At 46.4% G+C, this 23534-nt stretch overlaps 1 protein-coding gene across 3 annotated transcripts in view; it reads right to left on the reverse strand.

Moving 5' to 3' along the window:
- RET (ret proto-oncogene) overlaps positions 1 to 23534 on the reverse strand; it is a 162942-nt gene that overhangs the window by 50635 nt on the left and 88773 nt on the right. The window contains exons 3-8 of one of the 3 annotated variants that reach the window (XM_077350867.1): positions 20846 to 21175; positions 19229 to 19470; positions 13424 to 13625; positions 10923 to 11122; positions 2611 to 2869; positions 389 to 514 (exon numbers count right to left, since the gene is read on the reverse strand). In XM_077350867.1, coding sequence (XP_077206982.1) covers positions 389 to 514; positions 2611 to 2869; positions 10923 to 11122; positions 13424 to 13625; positions 19229 to 19470; positions 20846 to 21175 — 1359 coding nt within the window. Of the gene's footprint in view, positions 1 to 388; positions 515 to 2610; positions 2870 to 10922; positions 11123 to 11460; positions 11635 to 13423; positions 13626 to 19228; positions 19471 to 20845; positions 21179 to 23534 lie in introns of those variants that run through there. The other 2 variants (XM_077350866.1, XM_077350868.1) reach the window with 2 other exon arrangements.

A 23534-nucleotide genomic window follows, 5' to 3' on the forward strand; every position in this document is an offset into this window, starting at 1 on the left:
GCGTCGAGAGGCGTGAAGCGCCTCCGACGCGTCAAGCCGCCATGTCCCGCGTGCCGGCGGCCTGCCGACTCGCTGGCCGCGAGTTCCTGATCTAGCGCCCACTGTATTGTAAGTACAGCGGGCTTGATTACTAGTCACCTTCATAAAAACACTGGAAATGCAGCTGGGGAATAAAGAGCAGCAAACTCTCTTCACAAGGAAACAAGAAATCATTTCCCTTTGACTGCTCAGGAATAACAGGGGAACATGGGAGGTCTTCTTGTCCTCCCTTGCTGGACATCAGACCCTGTTGAGTTTTTGGTCAAATAGAGCCACACATCCCCTTGGAAGCGCTGCATTACCACCCATCTGGCTCCTAGTAGGTCGGCTGGTGAAGATCCAAGCATACCTGTCCCACTCCCCTTTCGCCACTCGCACCTCCCCTTTAACACTCCAAGGCCGCCACATTCTTCACACTCGGATCGGGTCTTGCTTGGAGCGCATGAGTCTAAGCAGCCTTCATTGCTACCGATAACTGGGAAGGAGCAGAAGACTGTTATCACCATCAGACCAAGATCAAAAACACCACTCTTTTTTTTTCTCAGCCCAAACAAAACCAAAAACAGGCACATTCTCTCATTTAGTTTCAAGATAAGAAAGACTTCCTTCAATAATTCTGTACTTATTGGGGTTTCTCTTTCTTTCCCTGCACGAGCAGAGTAGGGCTGGGCAGACAGCAGCCGCACAGGGAACGAGGAGGGGAAAGGAAATCTAAGAGGCAGATCTCTGCTGAAAGAAGTGTGGGCTTTTAGAATGCAGTCACTTTAAAATATATCCGAAAATACGGGCAAAAATAAGTCTTGCGAAGGAAGTCTTGCAACTGGGGAACAGGAAGTCTTTGAACTGATGTCCTGAACAATCAGTGACAGACTGCTTTGCTACATCAGCGTTGGAGGAACTGGGGAGGAAGTTAATCCACAAAATGTGGAGATTTACACTTAATACTGGGGGCTCTCAGAGATGGTTCCTCTAATATAGTGACATATTCGCTCCTGGATATTGCGGGGGAAAGGTAGTGTCACCATGAATCAATCATAGACATTGCAGAGGAAAAATTTAAAGCACTAAATATCAGAATGGAAATAAAATAACGTGTAGATGATTTCTTTATTTTGGGATTCTCGGGATAAAAAGCCCAGAGCAGATCCACGCCAGGATTCCAAAGGGGTGGGCATGGGATCTGGGATATAAGCCAGAGTACTGTCATTAACCAGTCTTGGCAATGTACTGCTTTACGGTTGACTTGAATTATTTTCAATAAATTGATATTTTGCACCAAGTCAAGGATCTATTATTGGGGCAATCTGCAGGAACCTCACAACCATATACAAACATTAAGACTGTTTGTGCAATACCGTACAAATTCTGATTTTTATATTTTAAAACTCTTTTAAAATCTTAATGTATATTAAATAATAAATAATTATAAGCAGGTCCCAGCAATGGAAGCACTCAGTTATTCAGAAATCATCTTACAAGAACAGATTTCCAACCTCTCCAGAATCAATTCCACACCACTGGTGCCACTCCAGGCTGCCGTGGTGCATTGCTGCGGAGCTGCATGCTCCACAGCATACTGTGTCCCCCATGGGGGACACATAGTAGTGGCAGGAAGGTTCCACTGTGTGTGTATGGGGGGGGGGATGACGGGGAGTGTTTTTTGTTGCTGCAAAATTAACAAAAAATGCCCCAGCCTGCCCTGTGGGGCCATGAAACTGTCCAGGGCATTTTCATCCCCTGCAGGCCTCTGAGGAGATTTCCTGGTGAAAAGACAGAGATTTGGGGTCAGAGTTAATCCACACTGTGTCTGGTCAACAAGAGCAGTCATTTGGCAGAGAAAGAGAGAATTGGGGTAGTGTGAGGAGAAACCTTCTAAAAAAATAGGTGGAACCCTGCCTCAGACAGGTGTGTGTGAGGTACAGCTCTATTAACCACAGAACGGACTAATAAATCCAAGTAAAACCAAGGTGTTTGAGGAATAAACACAATAAGGAAACCTCCCAATCTAAAAAGAACTTTAACATTCGAAAAGCCTGTGAACTAACGGATTTCTGTGTACAGCCATGATACTTCATTCCAACTACCTTTCCCTCTTTGTAAATAAAATATTTGTTTGTTTGAAAATCTCTCAATGTCATTCTGCCTGAAGGGTTGTAATAAAAGATGGATCTACTCCTTCCCTGAAGTTCCCAGGGCTGAAAATGATTGACAGGGACCTTCATTTTGGAGGAAAAAATTACCTTAGTAGTGGGAAACAGTATAGAGAGGCATCCTGTCATAGGTGGTTACATTCCAGCCTTTGATCAGCCTTTCCTCCTCCATTATTCCCTCTAATTCCCCTCTAAGATTCTCACTCTAGTAAGCACCAGGACATGTTTTACTTGACCAACATGTATATGGCACGGAAGACGACTGGATTCCAGGATACGAAAGAGCAGGAAAGGGCAGGGATGGCCATGAGGGAGAGCTGGCCCGTGACCCATTTTCGGAGGCTTTGCAACCCACTTTTTGGTCCCAATCCATAGGTTGGGAAATGCTGCAGTAGAAGACCCAAGCCAGGCATTGACTTACGTTTTCCATCCAAGACAATTGTCAGAGAGGTGCGAGCTTCTGTCTTGCTCTGTTTGTCTACAGCTAGGACAGGGTACAGGACTTCTTTGCACTCAGGTCTCTGCAGCACAGTTGAATCATTCACGTAGAGATGGCCATATTTGTCTTCGTGGCCTTGGGCTATCTTTATGGCATAGCAGCTGATGTTGGGAGCTTGTAGACTGTATTCAATGTTGATGCCCCCAAACCTCATGCAGTTGTTGACACAGATTTTTCCTATCTAGGCTCAATAAAAACACACAACCAACAAAAAACATTATCAAGGCAAAGGGGAGTTAAGAGTCCCTGAAAAACATACCACAGCCATTGCAGGCTGACAGGGGAGGGGCTGCTCAGTGGAACAGCATCTGTTTGGCATGCTGGAGGTCCGGGTTCAATCCCCAGCATCGCTGGATCTAGAATCCCCTGGATCTAGCAGAAGGAGATATGAAAGACCTCTGCTTGCCGGAGATTCAAGAGCTGCCACCGGTCTGAGTAGACAATGGACCAATGGTCTGATAAAGGAAAAGGCAGCTTCATGCGTGTGACTCTCTCTCTGGACTCTCCGTACATGCTGCTTTACACCAATTTGGAGAGCTAGTGAGGGTGCGGTTGGTGAAAATTCATGTCATCAAGTAAACAGCTCTTTTCTAATCTTCGTAGCCAAAGATTAGACTGTGTGGAACTGTCTGTGTGGAACATTGTTTATATCAAGCTACCTCAACCAGGGTTTCATGAAACCTTGGGTTTCTTGAGAGCCCTGCAAGGGGTTTCCCAAATGGGTGGAAGTTAATTAATGTTTAATATATTTTTTCAAATTTTAAAAACATTAGGCCATGTCAACCTGTTCCTCCCCCCGAATGGCCAAGGATAGGCCTGGAGGGGGGTGGGAAGGGGAGGGCATTTACACAGCTCTGCTTCCCCACCGTATTCTGCACGATCACGCCACTTCTGGGCTTTCTCAAAGGCTGACGGTTGTTTCAGGGGTTGATCGGCTGAAGAGTGTTTCAGGGGTTTCTCAATGGTAAAACAGTTGAGAAAGGCTGGTGTACACTATGCTTAAGCCATGGAGCATCTGTTGTTCCATATCAGAGCCCAGGTTCAAGTTCTGTCCCCCATGCATATTTCCCATTACTGCTCTAGTGCCTCTTCCACGCTTCCTCTCTTTCACATACACACAGAAAGACATTTCCCTGTTTTCTCCACACTTTTCTCCCCAAAGTATTCCAAAATCCCTTCATGCTGAAGCAACCATACGAATTGTATTTTCTCCCCCAAATAAACCAACAATGTGATATATGATTTGTTCAGCACAGAATCAGATTTCAGCCTATGGATAGGCCTGGTCATATCTGCAAATAGTTCTATGCATCAGGAGATATGTCTTCTAGATATACTGCACAAGAAATGGATCAGAAAATGTATGAAAAATAGCTAAAGATCTGCAGGCAAGTATGATGAGAACAGAAGGGCAAGGGAGAATTCCAGCCCTTCCCTAAATTCTGCCCCATCCATCCCACCTCTTAGACCAGGCTTTCTCAACCAGGGTATCATGAAACCCTGGGCATTCCTGATGGCCTTGGAAGGGTTTCCCAAATGAATGGGAGTTATGTTTTTAAAAATATAATTTGTTTTAAAAATTGTTTTTAATAAATTTTAATAACTTGTTAAACATTTATCAGATGATATGATCATATATGGCCATGCCAACCTGAACACCCCCCCCCCAAAAATATGGCTAATGATGGGCGTGGAAGGAATGGGAAGGGGAGAGCCCCAGGTGGGCGTGTTCACAGCTATGCTTCCCAACCATAACCTGCATGATTGTGCCACTTTGGAGATTTCTCAAAGCCTGATACAAACAATGGTACAAAAGCTGAGAAAGGCTGCCACAGACTCTTAGGCCAGATGTTTGGAGGCTGTGGTGGACTGACTCAAGTGGAGCCATCTGGAGTTAAATCCAGCTAGGCAGAAAGGAAATACCATGATGCAGATGGCTCTGGCTGGCTTGATCTTGTCAGATCTCAGCTACTAAGTTTGCTCTATCCTGGTTAGTACTTGGATGGGAGACAACCAAGGAAGGCAGACGTAGTCTACAGCAAACAATCTCTTTTCCTCTCTTGCCTTGAAAACCGTATGGGATGGCCATAAGTTGGCTGTGCCTTGATGGCTCTTTCCAACACCACAAAGAAATAAAACACATAGGCAGTGAGGTCAACATGCCCTGGAAGGAAGAAGTACAGTGGGTTGGTTATATTTTGATTAAAAGTGAACTATTACTGTCCTTGCCTTGTATGCATCGGTGTACGTGCAGAAATGCCACAGATCCTTTGCAGCTCCTTGCTTTCATGCCCTTCAGGTTTCCTTATTTGAAAACTTGTTTCCTCTGTGCAATACCTATCTGCCAACTAACACCTCATGCATCTGGCAAAGTGAGCTCTAATCTGTAAGAGTTTATGCCAAAACAGTCTCTAGGGTGCCATAGGATGCCGATTATTTTGTTGAGCAGAGAGGAAAACACAATGGTGCGATACCTCAAGTGAGTCATATGCATCCCTGTTTCTATTGCCATACAAAATTACAAACACGGGGTGGGGGTGGGGAATCTGTCAGCTGTGAAATGCACCCCACCTTCCCCTCATTAAAATCGCAGATAATAATGGCATCTGAACAACCACTGGACCATACTCGGCTCCTCAGGGCCATTAAGGAGATAAACCTGATTTCTGACCCACAAAAGGCTGTTGCCAAGCTGTGTTCCTGCTGGTTCAGCCATTTTGGCTGTCAAAATGGAGAAATGGCACCAGGCCAGAGGTTAATTACTTCCTCCCACCCTCGTATTTTCCTCAGGCCTAAAGGCTTTTCAGCCTTCACTCAGGTTCCATCTTGCACTTCCCATGGTGCTGGCTAATCAGATCAAATCATGCCTCATTCTTCAGGGAACGTGCAGTGCTGCTCTCTCTTTGCGTGACTTCTGTTGTGTAGCCAGAGATTTATGATCATATCTGGTTTAATTTAATAGGTTTCAGATGGTCTTATATTGGCAGCAGGTATTGCACTTGAATGGGCTGATCATTCATAAGCCAGTGGAGTGAGTGGTGAGATGGAATATAAAATGAGGGAAATACAGAGAGAGGAAGGCCCCTGTCATGACCTCCTACTGAGGTGGCTCTGGACTCTGACATGGATGCCTCTGGGAGACCCATGCAGTGTAGATATCCCTGGCCCATCTGTTCCAGAACTTGTCTGTGCTGCTGGACATAGTCAGGTGTGCTGCTACTGCAGCACAGTGCTGGGTCAAGAGGGAAGCCAGGAGCAGGAATAGCTGCTGGACACAGTCTTAACTGAAGCTGGAGTATCTTACAGCCATGGAGGCTGCATTAAGAGAAATGTCCAAGGTCACAGTCATAAACAAGCCAGGAGTCAGAAGCCAGAGGATTATCAGGAAAAGTCCAGGGCAGAGTCTGCACTTACTTTCTTTATTCCATTGTCAATCCTGTTGAATTCAGATCGCTTTGAACTCAGATCTTCCTCTCCCCCCCCCCCACTCCCCATTGAAACAGGAAAGTCTTCTGCACGTGGTTAAGGTAGTTCAGAAGGGGGAGGGGAGACCAGCCTCTTTCTTTCTTTTCTTGAAGGGTGGGGGGGAGAGGAGCCAGGCAGGGAGCCTCTTTCTTTTCTTGGGGGAGAGGATCGAAAAAGGCAGAGGAGGGAGGAAAAATCCAGGACCAACAGAAGTTGAGAGAAATTAGGGGCTTCTCCTTTAAGGCAAGCGTGTCAGATGACCAGGTGTAGCCTATCAGAGGTTCTCTACCACGGAGCTTTCTTTCCCAATCTGGATATTGAGCATTAAAAGCACTCTAAGATATTGCACAATAAAGATAGGGTCACTCCGGATCAATCCTTCTTGCTGCAGAAGGAAAATTTAAATCGCCCCAAATCCAAACGGAAATCGCATTCTGTGTAGAGGGCAGGGACTGAATCGATCTGGGGTTGGAATAAAATTAAGAGCTTTTGTGGATTATTTGGTTTTGACCTTGGAAGATCCTTTAAAGGGTATAGAGGTATTGAATCTGGTTCAGTTGTGATAATTAAAATTTATCAAGAAAAAACTTGTAAACTACAAGTCTGAATTTATAAGATCAAGTTCACATTTGAGTTTCAATCGAAAGGAGAGAAAGAAGCCTAATTTAAATTGAACTTTCCCTGTCACAATGTCCAGTTTGTTCAGCATCATTTGTGTGGGAGTAGAAGGGTATTGTTTTTACAGGAGAGACCTGCAGATACATGGAAAGCCACGAGGGAGAAACAAAGTGAGAAAGAAAGGAGGGGTCAGAGGACAGCTCCCAGGTTCAGACAAAGGAAGGCAGCCCATTCAAGGAGAGAACACCCCTAAACACACTTAGAGTGATATAGTGCCCCCAATGACCAGGCATGCTGAGTCGCTCCTTTCAACAGTTACTTCTTAGTTCTCTGTACATTATTAAATCCCATTAATTTGCAGTCGCAAACCAACTGACGGAATACCTGGAAGAATCTTCGGTCCTAGACCCATCCCAGTCAGGCTTCCGGCCTGGCCATGGGGTAGAGACAGCGCTAGTCGCCCTGACGGACGACCTCCGTCGCCAGTTGGATCGAGGCGGGTCGGCACTGCTGATATTATTAGACCTCTCAGCAGCGTTCGACACAGTCGATCACGAGCTTTTAGCTCGCCGCCTCATAGATGCTGGAATACGAGGGACAGCCCTTCAATGGCTGATCTCCTTCCTCCAGGATCGTGGACAGAGGGTTGCAATAGGAGAGAAAACATCAGACCGCCAGCAACTTACTTGTGGAGTCCCACAAGGAGCGGTCCTCTCTCCTATCCTATTCAACATCTTCATGCGCCCCCTCGCACAACTGGTACGGAAGTTTGGGCTGGGTTGCCATCAATATGCAGATGACACCCAGCTCTTCCTCCTGATGGATGGCCGCCCTGACTCTCCCCCAGAAGCATTAGCCAGCTGCCTGGAAGCAGTGACGAGATGGCTCAAGCAGAGTCGTCTGAAGCTCAATCCTTCAAAGACGGAGGTCCTGTGGCTAGGTAGGAAGGGTCCTTGCGAGGAAGCGCGCCTGCCCACCCTGGATGGCGTGCAGCTCTCTACGGCTCACTCCGCCAGGAATCTAGGCGTGATTCTGGACGCCTCCCTCACAATGGAGGCCCAGATCACAAAGGTAGCGCGGCTGGCATTTTACCATCTCCGCCAAGCCAAACTACTAGCGCCCTACCTGGCCCCGGAACACCTAGCCACAGTGATCCATGTGACGGTCACCTCTAGACTGGACTTTTGTAACTCGCTCTACGCAGGCCTGCCCTTAGCCCTGACCCGGAAACTACAACTAGTTCAAAATGCAGCAGCCAGGATCCTCACAGCAACACCGTGGAGGTCTCATATCCGGCCTATTCTCCATCAGCTGCAATGGTTACCAGTTGAATTCCGGATCAGACTAAAGGTTCTGGTAATTACCTTCAAGGCCATACGCGGTCAGGGCCCAGTGTACCTGAGGGACCGCCTCCCCGCCTATGCCCCCAAAAGAGCTCTGCGCTCTACTGCCTCCAATCAGCTAAGGATCCCTGGCCCTAAAGAAGTCCGCCTGGTCTCGACCAGGGCCAGAGCATTCTCTGTCCTGGCCCCTACCTGGTGGAACGAGCTCCCAGAGGAGATCAGGGCCCTGACGGAGCTTAAACAGTTCCGCAGGGCCTGCAAAAAGGAGCTCCTCCACCAGGCATTTGGCCGAGACCAGACGTAATCAATCAGCGACCAAGGGCCCCTGCTCCCCCCCACCTCAGAATCCCATCAATAAGCCCTGGACCTGTTTGTATTACTATATTGTTTACTGTTATACTGTGTTGTTATTTGGTTACAATTATTAGTTATCAGTTATACATGTTCTACAGACTGTTTTATGTATTGTTCTCTGTTATAATGTAAACCGCCCTGAGCCTCCGGGGAGGGCGGTATAGAAGCATGATAAATAAATAAATAAATAAATAAATAAATAAATAAATAAATAAATAAATAAATAAATAAATAAATAAATAAATAAATAAATAAATAAATAAATAAATAAATCTCAGCACAGAATTCGGATAATATCTTTTACAGCCCCCTTTGGTACAAATGAATGGACTACTTGTAATAAGAAGGTGGTACTGGAAAAGGAAGAATAAAACATGACCTGCTCACAGCTGATTTATGGCAATCCCATGGGGTTTTCAAGGCAAGAAACAATCAGAGGTGATTTGCCATTGTTTGACTCAGTGTAGCAATCCTGCACTTTCTCGATTGTCTCCCATACAAGGACAAACCAGGGCTGACCTTGCATAGTTTCTAAGAGCCAAGGAGATTCAGCTTGCCTGGGCCATCTAGGTCAGGGCATGCGGCCAAGTAAGCCAGATGACTGCAGAAGCTTGTCTAGACTAAAAGACCTCAGTGACAGCCAGCATGCTTGCATGATAGGAAAGTCGCTGGCCCCCTAGCCTCTGAGTTAAACATTATAAATACAGGATCTGTGGAGGTGGGAACTGAACAGGGGACCTCTAATTCCATGGACTCTGCCATTCTAAAGTTGCTCTGTATACTGGAGAAGGATCTCACTTGGGGAGATGATTCAGAAATCACATTCAGAACATATGGTTCCAGAGCAAAGCCATACAAGTCTGACTGAGCCATGTTGGTTCCATGATAGAAGAAGAAGAACAGTTAGTTCTTATATGCCGCTTTTCCCTACCCGAAGGAGGCTCAAAGCGGCTTACAGTCGCCTTCCAATTCCTCTCCCCACAACAGACACCCTGTGGGGTGGATGAGGCTGAGAGAGCTCTGATATCACTGCCCGGTCAGAACAGTTTTATCAGTGCCATGGTGAGTTCAAGGTCACCCAGCTGGTTGTTGCATGTGGGGGAGCGCAGAATCGAACCTGGCATGCCAGATTAGAAGTCCACACTCCTAACCACTGCACCAAACTGGAATACTTCTTCAACAGACACTTGAAACCATGAGGCTAAACTGAATAATGCCAGAGAGATGTTGAAGAAAACATAATGAAGTGCAATAGGTCTACCACACTTCCTAAAAATTCCCATCTTTAGAAACATAGAGTTGGAGGGGACCTCCGGGGTCATCTAGTCCAAATTCACAATTACCTGTCCACCAGCAGTGACTCCAATTCCATAGTGGGATGACGCCTCCCCTCAGACCAGAATCCCTGGCCAGTCTTACCTTGGCAGGGGATCATGGGAATTGTAGTCCATGAACATCTGGAGGACCACAGGTTGACTATCCCTGCTCTATATGACAGCCCTTCAAGAACCTGAAGATGGCTACTGTATCACCTCTTAGTTGTCTTCTCTCCAGGCTAAAGAGAACAAGCTCCCTCAATCTTTCCTCAAACTCCCTCAATCTTTCCTTTTCTCCAAACCCTCACCATCTTTTGTAGAGCTCCTCTAAACATGCTCCAGTTTGTCTACATTCTTCTTCAATTGTGGTGCCCAAAACTGAACATAGTGCAGAGTAAAGTAGAATCTAACCAGTGCAGAGTAAAGTAGAATCATCACCTCATGTGATCTGGACACTTCTTTTGATACAGCCCAAAATTCCATTTATCTTTTTAGTCACACTGCAGACTCATGTTCAGTGTCTGATCTATTAAGACCCCTAGGTCCTTTTTGCACATACTACTGCCAAAACAAGTCTCCCCCCATCCTATAATTATGCATTTAATTTTTTCTACCTAAATACAGAACTTTATATTTATCACTATTGAAATTCATTTTAGCCCAGTTTTCCAGCCTGTATCCTGATTCTGTCTTCTGCTGTGTTTGCTACCTTTCCCAGTTTACAACTGAAGAACCTTCTTCAGTGTAGGTGAAGAAAGAACTGAAGGAGACACTCTCCCTCTTCATAGGCCATTCGGACAGTAAACATCACTGAAGGGTTTGCACTGTCAGGAGCTTTTAGTAAAGTCATGGCTGGCATGCACAGTTCCCACGTGGACTGCACACAAGACATAGCGATGAAGAAAATTCTGTTATTTTGACTTCATCCCTTTGGGGACAGCCAGCATCATCAGGAGATGCCCCTTCTACCGTCCTCCACCCAAGCTAGGAGACATGAACTAGCCATTCTTCGGAAGCTGAAAAGACAACATAGGAGGGCACTATGTTGTAGGGGATATTTATAAACATATATTTCCTGCATGATGACTCTACTCTACTCTACTTTCAGTAGCAGAACAAATGAGCAAGTCACCCTTACTTGTGAAAAGTTGGCAGCATTCCTGTTCACTGTGAACTGGTACGTGATATTTGGAAACTGGATAAGGACTGGAAGAATGGAGACATTGAAGTGCAGCATCAGGGATTTGTCCGGTCCCTGGTATTCCGTGTCATTCACCACAATGTCCAGATGGAAGGAGCGGTTTTCAGTGATTGAAACGGGTTTATTTAACACCAGCTCTGGAAGGAAAAAAAGAGAGAAACGAGGATTCATTCACAACAAGCACAGCCGGAAACCAGGCTGTTGAGGATAAGCAAAGAAGTGACCGAGGGAGACCCCCAATGGATGGAGGAAGCAGTACAAAGAAAGAATGGAAAAGACACTTTAGAAGAGGAGGAAACTGAGGCATATGGTTACCGAGATACACAGCTGAGATTGCATGCCGAGGAGAGAGAAAATGTCTTTGATGGCTGGTAGGGATCCAGTCCTGTCTTAGAAATACACCCCAGTGATATGAGAATTGAAAAATTAAGGTAAGAATAAAAAAGAAACAAGCAGGGGATTCATAAGGACTCACCAGAGAGCAGGAATCTCACCCCCTGCCCAACAGGTCCTCCTTGCCCATATGCCCTCTGTTCCCCTTCTCCCCTGCAGCCTCACACCTCCACTTTCCCTGCTTCCTTCCCTCCATCCACTCCCCACCTATACTCTTCCTGCTCCGTTTGTCTTTCATCCTCACACTCTGACTTCACTCCTTCCCCCGCTCCCTGCCTTGTCTTTCCTGCCTGCCTATTTCTCATCTCAGGTGTCAAAAGCAATCCCCCTCAGCCATTCTTGATTATCTAGGCAACCACAGATTGTTACCTGCGGTCGCCTCAGCAACCCAATGTAGAGGCCAAGAGCTCGTGAGGTAATCAGACACAAATCTCAACATTCTAGAACTTTTAATCTTATGCTACCATCTCTTTTAGTTTTATTTTTTTTCAGGAAGAATAAGAATTTTCAACAAAGCTGGGGCTTCCTGCAGATTTGTGGACATTTTTCTTTCTTTCTAAGGGGAGGGGCTCTGGCTCAGTGGAAGAACCTCTGGCATTGTAGGCAGAAGTCCCAACTTCAGCCTCCAGTTAGACAGGCCCAGGTAGAAGGTGCTGTGAAAGACTTCACCTGAGACTCTGGAGCAGGGGTAGTCAAACTGCGGCCCTCCAGATGTCCATGGACTACAATTCCCAGGAGCCCCTGGGGCCACCCCTGGTTTAGAGGGATCAGAAATATAAGCTGGAGCCACAAGGTATTCCAGAATGGGCTCCATGTTACAGTCAGTACAATTATTTATTAGCTTCATGTTTCTAGCCCGTCTTTGGTATCTATTGTACTAGTTACTGGAACTAATTCCCGAAGGAATTCCCTTCCGACTGAAATTACAGACCCATGATTCAGTGATATGTGAGCTTGATGATATCCCACTGTGGAATACGGAAGATAGGGGTTTCTGTGCATATTTGGTCCTTCCCATAGAGCAGGGGTCCTCAATCCCCGGTCTGCGGCCCGGTACCGGGCCGCAAAGGCCATGGTATCGGGCCGCCAGTGGCCACACCTTGCTCCCCCTTCCCGCAGCGAGAAGGGGGGAAGAAGCCGGCATGCCAGCGACGCAAACACGCACGCGCGGAGCTACCGCGGCAGCTCGGCGCATGCGCGTTAGCGCCACATAGTGGCGAAAACGCGCATGTGCGACAACTGCGCATGCGCGTTTGCGAGCGGCGGCGGTGGCCGGGCCGCCGGCTCTCTCCAACCCTCGGAGGCGGTCCCCGACTACTAGAAGGTTGGGGACCGCTGCCATAGAGGACCGTTGGCTTGTGTTTGTGCATTCTTTCTTGCCTTCCATAGCAAGCTAAACAGAATCTTCTGCATATACTATTTAAGGGTTCCCTTCAGTCACTATGGAAAGCTGTCTAGCCCTGTGGCCATGACTGAATCCCCTGGCAGCAACCTCCACATTCTAATCAATCTCTGCAGAAAGCAGAATTTCCTTTTGTCCATCGTAAATCTACTGTCCATCAGCCTCATTGGATGCCCTTGAGATCTGGTATTTTGGGAGAAGGAGAAACATTTATCTCAGCCAACTCTCTCCACCCTTAGTTGTCTCTTTTCTAAACTGAAAAGTCGCAGGTTCTTCAGCCTTTCCTCACAGGGGAGGTGCTCCAACCCTCTAATCATATTGGTTGTTGATGTTCAACCAAGGCCATTAGCAGTTGGATAAGACACCTCTGATTTCTCTCTAACATCTGTTGCTGGCTGGAAAATAGGTTAGTAACACAACTCACCATTGGCAGCTAATTATTTCTATAGTGCTGGGCATGAGATCCTTGATCACTGTTTCAGTAGACATTCCTTCCCTAATTTATCACATCTGAAAGCATAATTAATTATCTCACTCCTCCTGCTAATGATTCAGAAGATTAACGAGGCAACTAAATGCAGCAATGATTGCTTTTAAGTACACAACTATCCTGCTTGTACACAAGGCTGCCCACAGAACTTACTGTATTCATGTTGAGTCCCTCTCACTTGGCTGCCATTTGGGCTGAAATAGATCTCATTGAACATATGCTCCACGCGAAACATTTCTTTTATCCATGGATCTGACGTACTGATAGAGCCTGTGTATTTCCTTCTGCTACTCTCAAGTGGGAAAATAGGGGTGGTGTCTGCATCGTAGACCATCAGTGTTGCTAGGATCGTGTCCTTTAAAAGAATTGGAGAACAGGCAGGTGAGAATTGCTCGTTGGAACACCATACATTGCTGGATTGGAATGTAAACATTATCCTATGGCAAAGAATTCCAATCAAAGGTGCGTCTATGTAGGGTAGATTTACATGACTGTGTTTCCAACCAGAGGATGGAAAAATACATTTGACTTAGGCCGCTTGTAGCTTCCATCAGATGATGGTTCCCCATGTAAGCCTTTTCAAGCTTGTGCACGTATTAGCCATGACTGGGAGGGATTTTATTGTGGGATTTTATATTTTTGTTACCCATCATGAGCCAGTTATGGGAATGGCGGGATATAAAACAAATTATTAAATAAATAAATAAACTTGTCACTATGAGAATAAGGTACCCACTAGCTTTCTCCATCCTCACATAGTCTTGTCTCCAGGTAATTTAATTAATGTCTTTGATAGGCACCCTCAGATCTTCGATATCAAGTAAATCATCAGGGATAACCCAAGATATTTTGGTGTCTGGAGGCAGAACCCTTTTTTTATACTGGAGAATGCAGACAAGCGCTTCATACACATGACAGGAAGAATAAGAATCATTTCAGCATGATGCAGTGCCCTACTTCAGGATCATGAATATCAAGTTCCTGGGAAATTGCATGGGTCCTTCCTATTTATTTATTTAATAGAAGATTTATATGCTACTCCTCCTGGCAAGCCAGCCTGGGGCAGTTGACAACATAATAAAAAGTCACATAGGATTAAAAACTATTTTAAAACTACCACCGGCTAAACAATAAAACCAATTAAATCATTTCTTTAAAATTCCATCACCAAGGCAGTATCCAGCAGCTGTCAACCAGTACTCCTTGTTTCCAGGGGAAAATTGTCACAGGCTGTTGCTGGTTATTTGCCTCAGCCAAATGCCTGGAGGAAGAGCTCTGACTTGCAAGCCCTTAGAAACTAAGCTATCTCTTGAAGAGCATGCAGCTCCTCCAAAAGCTAATTCCACCAGGTGGGGGCCAAGACCAAAACAGTCCTGGCCTTGGTTGAGGCCAAATGTACCTCTCAAGGGCCAGGGATTACTGTCCTATTCGGGTCGGCCAAGTGCAACAGCCTTTGGGAGGTATATTCCAGCGTTCAATGAACCAAGTGTAGTTTCCACAACCTTTCAGAGCCTGTGGGTCCTTTTGCAATGTAGAGAGAGGGTAGTGGATGTCACTACAAAATGGCTTCCACAAAATGATGGACTGATCATAGAACGTCCACCACCAGCAGCATTACAGAACAGGAAGTTTCAAACTAAGCATTCTCCTAGATGGGGGCAGCCATTTTCAAACAGGTGATCCCCACTGACACAAAGGTAATGACTTCTGGGCTCTTCTGAAGCTTCACCTATTCTACCTGCTAGAGAGCGATTGAGGAAAGCCATGATTAGTTCTTTGCTTTGGGGAAGAAGTAGGTGGGCACCACAAAGACCACGCTCGGGCACCATGGAGCCACAGAGAAGTATGTTGGAGAACAAAGACCTGTACAGAGTACAGAACTACATCATAATCAAGCAACTTTCATGCTGCTTGCTATACACGTGAAGGATGACATATTCGCTTATGAACAAATCTCCAGAATCTAGCCTGGCCTAATTGCCACCTATCCACAGTGGCAATTAGCAACTCCCTGGGAATACAAAGAAGAGCCACAAGAGGCAAACACTGGCACATCCCTTCCTGCTCACCCACTCACAACCTGCCTAAGTTCATTAAATCAACATTTCTGTGAGATGACTATCTAGCCTCTGTTTAAACACTTCCAAACCCACCTCCTCCCAAGGAAGCCTATTCCAGTGAGGAACCGCTCTAACTGTCAGGAACTTCTTCCCAATGTTCCGATGAAAATTCTTTTGAATTAATTTCAACCCATTAGTTCTGGTTAGGCCCTCTGGGGCACCTGAAAACAATTCTGCTCCATATTCTATATGACAGCCCTTCAAGTATTTGAAGATGGTTATCATATCATCTATTAGTAGCCTTCTCTTCCTCAGCCTTTCCTCATACAACTTGGTATCCAAACGCCTCATCATCTTTGTAGACCTCCTCTGGACAGGCTCCAGTTTCTCTACATCTTTCTTCAGTTGTGGTGCCCAAAACTGAACAGAGTACTCCAAGCGAGGTCTAACCAGAGCAGAGTAAAATGATAAGATCACCTCGCATGACCTGGACACTGTATTTCTTTTAATACAGCCCAAAATCCTGTTTGCCTTTTTAGCTATCAAGTCATGCTGCTGACTCATGTTCAGTGTATGGTCTACTAAGACCTTCAGATCCTTTTCACACATACTACTGCCAAGACAAGTCTCACCCATCCTACAGTGATGAATTTGATTTTTCCTAGAACTTTACATTTTTCACTATCAAAATTCCATCCTGTCAAGATCCTGATTCTGTCTTCTGGTGTGTTTCCTACCCCTCCCAGTTTAGTGTCATCTGCAAATTTAACAAGTACTCCCTGTATTCCTTCATCCAATTCATTTATGAATTTGCTGAACAACACAAGGCCCAGGACAGATCCCTGAGGCACTCCACTCGTCTCTCCAAGATGATTTTTAAGCACCCTTTGGGTGCGATCTGTCAACCTGTGCCAAGAGAGGCTACTAGTGCATTATCTGGCTCCAGACCACCTAGCCACAGTGATCCATGTGACAATCACCTCCAAGCTATGCTTCTGTAACTCGCTCTACCCTTGGCCTTGACCCAGAAGTTGCAACTGGTGTAAAATGAGGCTGCTAGGGTTCTCATGGGAACACTTTTGAGACCCCACAATCAGCCAGTGCTGAGACAGCTGCATTGGCTACTGGTGGTGTTCTGGATCAAGTTCAAGGTTTTGGTACTGAGTGTCAAGGCCATTCAAATTCTAGGCCCAACATATCTGAGGGACTGTCTATCTCTCTATGCTCCCCAAAAAATTGGTTATCCCCAGCCTACATGAACTGTGCCTGGCCTCAACCAGGGCCAGGGCCTTTTCAGCCCTGGTCTCTACCTGGTGGAATGAGCTCCCAGGTGAGCTAAGGGACCTGTCAGAGCTATCACAGTCCCACAGGGCCACAAGATGGAGCTCCTCCACCAGGTATTTGGGTGAGGTTAAGGCAGGAAGATCCTTGGGACCCCCTTCCTAAGATGTCCTTTAGATCAGTGGTCCCCAACCTTTTTGTCAATGCTTGACAATTTTACTGAGGTCTGGGGGGGTAGTCTTTTCCCGAGGGACATCACCACCGCCACCTGAGCCCCTGCTTCACTTGCTTTTTCGCTGCGCCCCTGACTTCCTGCTGCCCGCTGGAGGGTGCTGCCAGCAGCAGCTGCACAGTGCCACACCGAGGGGGAGCCCCAGCCATGGCGACCACTGGACAGCACCAAAGGTGAGCTGGCAGCAGAGTGGCAGGGCAGCCCCCAAGGCAGCAGCCAGGGAGGAAGACGAGGAGGAGCTGCAACCCGATACCAACTGATCCACGGACCGGTACCGGTCTCTGGACCAGGGGTTGGGGACCACAGCTTTAGATATCTTAGATATTGCTACATCTTTCATCCACCCACTTTGAAGCATGGTGTCAGGTGGGGAGGTGGTCAATTGGTTTAGAGTTAGTTGTTGGGAAGGTGTATGAACTGGAGTGTTTTTGCCACTGTTGCCACTGTTGTGTTAACCAATGGGTTTTTACTACATTTTTATGGTTTTAAGTTGTAAACCGCCGTGAGCCAGCCCTCGGCCAAGAGTAGTGGGTAATAAATCGAAATATATAAATATATCATAAAATAATAGAAAATACAAAATTCAGATGAAAACAAAGATACCAAAGAAATGACTATACATTCCTGTAATTAAAGAGTGTAAATGAAACCAAAGTTACAGTCTCCATTAAGCTTAGGGGGGGTCTGCAAAGTCTGGGTTATTATTTTGTTGCTTGAATGTTCAGTGGTCCTTCCATTTCAAATTCCACGCACAAGTAAGCAACGAAGATAAAACGTGGCCTGCAGGTGGCAGCACACATCCAAAAATTGCAAGCTCCTTTTAACCGCAAGGAGGGAAATCCTACCAAATGAAATGAACTTCGATGCCTTGGGCATTAGAGAAGCTGGCCTCTGAGCCTTAAGTAAATAAAGTTTAGTCTTACTTTATGACGTAAATAAGGTTTTATTTTTAAACTGTTTGTCTTAAAGGTGCCGCTGGACTCAATCTTTGTTCTGCTGCTTCAGACCAGCCTGGCCTCCCACCTGGATCTGCTTTCAACAGAGGAACTATTTCTGCTGCAGCATCTCCCAGGCACTTGAGTGCAACCACCGAGGTACCCTGATAACAAGAATTCATTCAGGTTTTAGATCAGGGGTAATCAAACTGCGTCCCTCCAGATGTCGAATGCTGGCAGGGGCTCCTGGGAATTGTAGTCCATGGACATCTGGAGGGACGCAGTTTGACTACCCCTGTTTTAGATGCTAGAAAGGGCAGCCATGAAGGACTAAGAAGATTATTAAGTGAAAGGATGTGACGCTGGTGAGCAAAATCAAGTTAATTCACACCACAGTATTCTCCATTATGCTGGATGGGTGTGAAAGCTCTGCAATGAAGCAAGCCACCAGGAAGATTCCTTTGAAATATGGAGTTGCAGAAGAGTTTTATGGATACCGTGGACTGCTCCAAAGTGGGTTCTCGATAAAATCAAGCCTGAACTGGCCCCTAGAAGCTAAAATGGCTCAACTGGGGTTATCGTACTTTGATCACAGGATTAGGAAAAGAGGAAGACCCAATATGAGATGAACTGTCTTTATAAAAGAACAGTGGAACTTTAACACAAGAGAACAACCCCCCAATAATATAAGGCCGCCCCCTTCTACCTGCCCCAATCCAAACCAGCACAACTTGCAGCAAAGGATAGATCTACGTGCATATCTCAAGTAGATATGCACGTGTGATTTTTAATTTTATTTGAATAAATAGGCAGATTGCAATTTAAAAATTAAACCAAAACACAACCAGAGTCACTGGAAAAGACAATAAAGCTAGGAAAAGAGGAAGATCCGGCATGAGTTAAATGGATTCAATCAAGGAAGCCACGGCCCTCCGCTTGCAAGACCTGAGCCAGCCCGTTAGCCATAGGACATTTTGGAGGACACGGATTCATGGGGTCACCAGAAAGTGACTGGACAGCACTGAATGCCACCCCCTGGGAGATTCATCTGTTTCCCTCTATCGGTGTCTTTGGCCAGCGAATCAAGACTTTTTTGGTTCATCAGGTATACCATTGGGAGGGGCTCCTTCTAAAGTTGTTAATGAGTTTTTAATTACACTAATTTATAATTTTAACTTTATTTTTAATGGCTGATTTTCAATCAATCAATCAATCAATCAATCAATCAATCAATCAATCAATCAATCAATCAATCAATATGCGGACCATCAGATCCAGCATCGCATTTCCACACATATACGTCTGCACAAAAGCAATTCCAGTCGTAAAACAGAGAATGTGCAATGCTGCAGGACGAGCCACCAAAGTCTACAAGACGTCTGTGGTCAACAGGATTCCAGATCACCAACCAGGCGCATTCTGTTGCTTGGGGGAGAGGAAAAGCACTGACCTCTTTCCTGCTGAACTCCACAACTGCATCGGCTGCGTTGGTGCCATTGGGAAGGAATGGGGGCATGTCGTCCTCGTCCAGCACCGTCACTAGCAAGGGCACTTCTTTGGAGGTCTCCTTGGAGCCCTCACGCACTGTGCACTTGGCGAGCAGCTCATACCTCTCCCGCATCTCCCGGTCCAGAGACTGGGTCACCCGGAGGCTTGTGGTGTTTTCATTGTAACTAAATGGCAGAGATTCATCTGAAAGAGAAGAGCAGAAAGTGCATCTATTTTTTTTTCATGGAACACCAACGGATACACAGGAGTTGCTTATCTTTCCAGTGGAAGAAATGTAAGGTCAGAGCTTTTAGTTGGGATACATGGCAATGGCACAAAGGTGCAGGCAGGGCACCAAGTTAGTCACCAAACAAATGTGCCAACAGTCATCTGGAGTCACTCCCAGTCTGTGATTAAGAAGCCAATTACACAAACTAAGAAGCCAGACCAAAGTCTGATGCTTTTAAGCCCAGTAATAAAGCCAGGCTTTCTCAACTGGGATTTGGTGAATGGGTGGAAGTTAATTTTTTTTTTTACATTCGTTAAACATTTATCAGGTGACATGACCATACATGGCCCACTATGACATTCCTGGCCCACTATGAAGCCAGAAGGAACTTTTAGCCCTTGATGCAGGCCAGCGGTGGGCAAACTGTGGCCATCCAGATGTCCATGGACTACAATCCCCATGAGCCCCTGCCAGCAAATGCTGGCAGGGGCTCATGGGAATTGTAGTCCATGGACATCTGGAGGGCCACAGTTTGCCCACCCCTGACTCAGGCAGTCTAGTTTCCCCCTAGATTAATCCTGCAGAAAGGCTGCAGTGGGGAGGACAGAAATGCAATATGCTAGAATAAAGTTACAGGACAGGAAAGTGGATCCAACACTCAGGAATGAGCAGGTGGAGCTGATGGCTAAGCTAGCTGGTGGCAGTTAACCTCTGGAACAGGAACTGTAGAGGAGCCAAGCAACTAAAAGGCTACCTTGGGCTTGACAAATCCCAGATGCCATGTAGCCAGAGTGGCTAAAAATATCATTGTGATGCCTAATATTTTCAGCAGTGATTTTAATACAGAGAGCTTTTCTGTATTGTCATTTTCCTCACTTGTGTGTTCCTTTTGCCTTGGAGTTTTCCCCTTGTTCTGCGTGAGCTTTGCTCCCTCTAGTGGTTGATCGGATTATGATGCCTGTCATAAAAATATGCAGTTTAAAACCACAGGGAGTTACGCTGAGCATAAAGTAATGTAACATCGAATCAACCACTAGAGGGAGCAACGCACATTCATAATAAAAAAAAGCCTTGGAGCAACAGTACAATACCAGTGAGGAATATGAGAAGTTTAGCATCATTGTTCAACATCAGAATACGGTTTGCTGTTATGTCAAAAAAAGACACATGGATGACGTTCTTGTCAGTAATTATTATATGTTAAATTTGCATCATTTAGAGGTGGCCGACAAATTCTTTTCTCAGCCCCTTGTTTTCTAGGCTGTTTACAAAATCAAGCTAAAACGAGTCAAAGTTTTGCCACTTCAGTTGTATTTGGCCTGCTTTTGGGGTTGGTCTGACTTGCTTTACCTGCTATCACTTTGTACGAAATGCTGACGTTCTGGCACAGCTGTTGTGGAGAAGGCAGCTGGAGCTGGTGAAATGGTCCCGGTGGCTTGTTCTCCTTGATTTGGAAAGAGAGGTCAGTATCCGCAAAACACAGCTGGCTGGGGGCCACGGAATGGCATGCTGGCACGGTGGCATTAATGACAGACAGCGTCACCTTGGCATAGGCCAGATGTGGCAACTTGGCATAGAAATTATAATGAGGTGTGCTTTGGCATTCTTTTCCTTGGAAAGGCTGGGATGAGAGGAAAACCAGGAATACCAGCTTTGAAGTTGCCAACCAGCTTCCTCCAACTACTGGAACAGGGGAAAAAATTACAAAAGAAGGTACAGTGATTTTCCCCATTAATAGTAATAATTGGTATTAACCCTTTTCTGAAACTCCAATATTCCCAAGATCTTTTAAAGTATCACTAGATGCAAACTATGAATTAATGTCCTCCAAAATGCCGTATTGCTCAGGCTTTGCAAACTGAGGGCTGTGGCTTCCTTGACTGAATTCATCCAACTCATGCTGGATCTTCCTCATTTCTTAGCATTATTGTCTTTTCCAGTGACTCAAGTGAAATTTAAAATGTCACACATGCATATATACTGTTAGGTAAATCAAGTACTCTGCACATAAATCTATCCTTTTTTGCAAATTGTGTTGGTCTGGATTCTGGCATGTGGATATGGGTTGTATTACCGGGGGGGGGGGGGATTTTTCTTGTGTTAGATTTCCACCCTGTTGAGGAGGAATTACATTTCTATGGTTTTAATCCCCTGAAGCCAAAGGAAACTAAACAATGAATCTGCGCAATCCTTCAAGTAGACAGCAAGTAGACAGACCTTACCTAGTCATAGGGCATCAAGGTAAAAACTTTGTTCCAGCAGACTATCTATATGTTTTGGGATTCCCTAAATACCAAAGAGAAGAGCCTCTTGTGGCGCAGAGTGGTAAGACAGCAGACATGCAGTCTGAAAGCTCTGCCCATGAGGCTGGGAGTTCAATCCCAGCAGCCGGCTCAAGGTTGACTCAGCCTTCCATCCTTCCGAGGTCGGTAAAATGAGTACCCAGCTTGCTGGGGGGTAAACGGTAATGACTGGGGAAGGCACTGGCAAACCACCCCGTATTGAGTCTGCCATGAAAACACTGGAGGGCGTCACCCCAAGGGTCAGACATGACCCAGTACTTGCACAGGGGATACCTTTACCTTTACCTTTAAATACCAAAGAGCCTCCAACTTGACCCACTTCAATGTGACCATCAGGTCTTCTGGAGATATACCCGCAACCTTTAATCTGAACATGCACACTCGGCCAACTGGGCATGGTTAAAACACTCAGCCATGTGTTTTGTCCTTCACACAGAGGCATTTGGTCTCTCTACTTCAGAGTAACCAAACACAGCCTTCCATTTTAGGAACAGCAGTAGATCTCAATCAAGTTTAAATGTGTAAATCAACAGCATCAACACTGCAATATTTTTTTTCAATTATTTTGTTCAGAAGTCTGTCTGTCTTATAGGTTCAATTCACTACGTAGAACCAAATGACCCCTCAACCCCCCTCCCAGCACCCCAAATAATTAACTTCCATGGCCTCATAAGACTAGCACCTTTAAATCACCAGTATCACAACCATTTTAGAAGATAAGGTTGCCATATTGTACGATTTCTTAGCAAATCTCATGCTTGCTACAGGGCCAACATGCCACGATTCAAGAGATGAAACTCTCTTTGCCACTGCTCCCTTTGCTCACCATCCTAGTTCAATAAGCTGTACCACAATTTTGTTCCACTGCACAATACAGCACCTCAAGTTAAGTCAGGAGTCTGTGGCTGATTATGTGTTTCTGCTGATTTCCTAGGTAAAACTCCCAGAAGAATCATCTTAATTAAACGTTTTGCTTACCTTTAGGGTGAGGTAAGCTTTTGTGGGCAAGAGTTAAATTTATGAGATAACTAGAAATTAAGCCCGCTGTACTTTAAATACAGCGGGCGCTAGTGGCCCTCCTATTTGGTCTGGGGCAGCTCTCTCCCTTCCCAGCACCCCCCCCCTCCGCATCCAAGGCCGGCCATGTGCCGGCCTGGGAGGCTTACTGCGGCACGATCGCAGCGGACCTCCCGGCTTCAGGGCCTGGAAAGAGGCAGGGCCAGGGCGTCACGGATGCGCTGGCCCCGTCTCTTTCCCGGCTCCAAAGCCTACCGGGCGGGCCCTGCGGCTCGAGGAGCCGGCTGTCGGCCCAGGGAGAGAGGCAGGGCTGTGTGCTGGCCCCGAAGCCTCACGGGTGGGTCCGCACACCGCAGGAGGTAGCTTCGGGGCCGGAAAAGAGGCAGGGGCCTGCCTGTTTCCCAGCCCCGAAGGCTGTGTCCCAGGGCCGAAGCGTCTCTGCCGGACTCTGCCAGTGGCGGAGGCGGCTTCGGGGCCAGCACAGAGTTGGGGCTAGCACTCCCTCACCCGCCACCGGCGCTGCCGCCACCACGCCTCCTCTTTCCTCCCCGCCCACTGCTTACCTCTCCTCGGCGGCAAGGCTGCAGATGGCGGCGGTCGGCCGAAATCGGCCAATGATGGAGGGGGGCGGCGCGCCTCCCGATTCGTCAATCTGGCACCAAGGGACCAATCGCGAGCTGGGTCCCTTGGTGGCAGACTGATAATCGGAGGGCCCAATT

This window comes from Paroedura picta, chromosome 8 (assembly GCF_049243985.1).
Source record: "Paroedura picta isolate Pp20150507F chromosome 8, Ppicta_v3.0, whole genome shotgun sequence".
NCBI classification, from domain to species: domain Eukaryota; kingdom Metazoa; phylum Chordata; class Lepidosauria; order Squamata; family Gekkonidae; genus Paroedura; species Paroedura picta.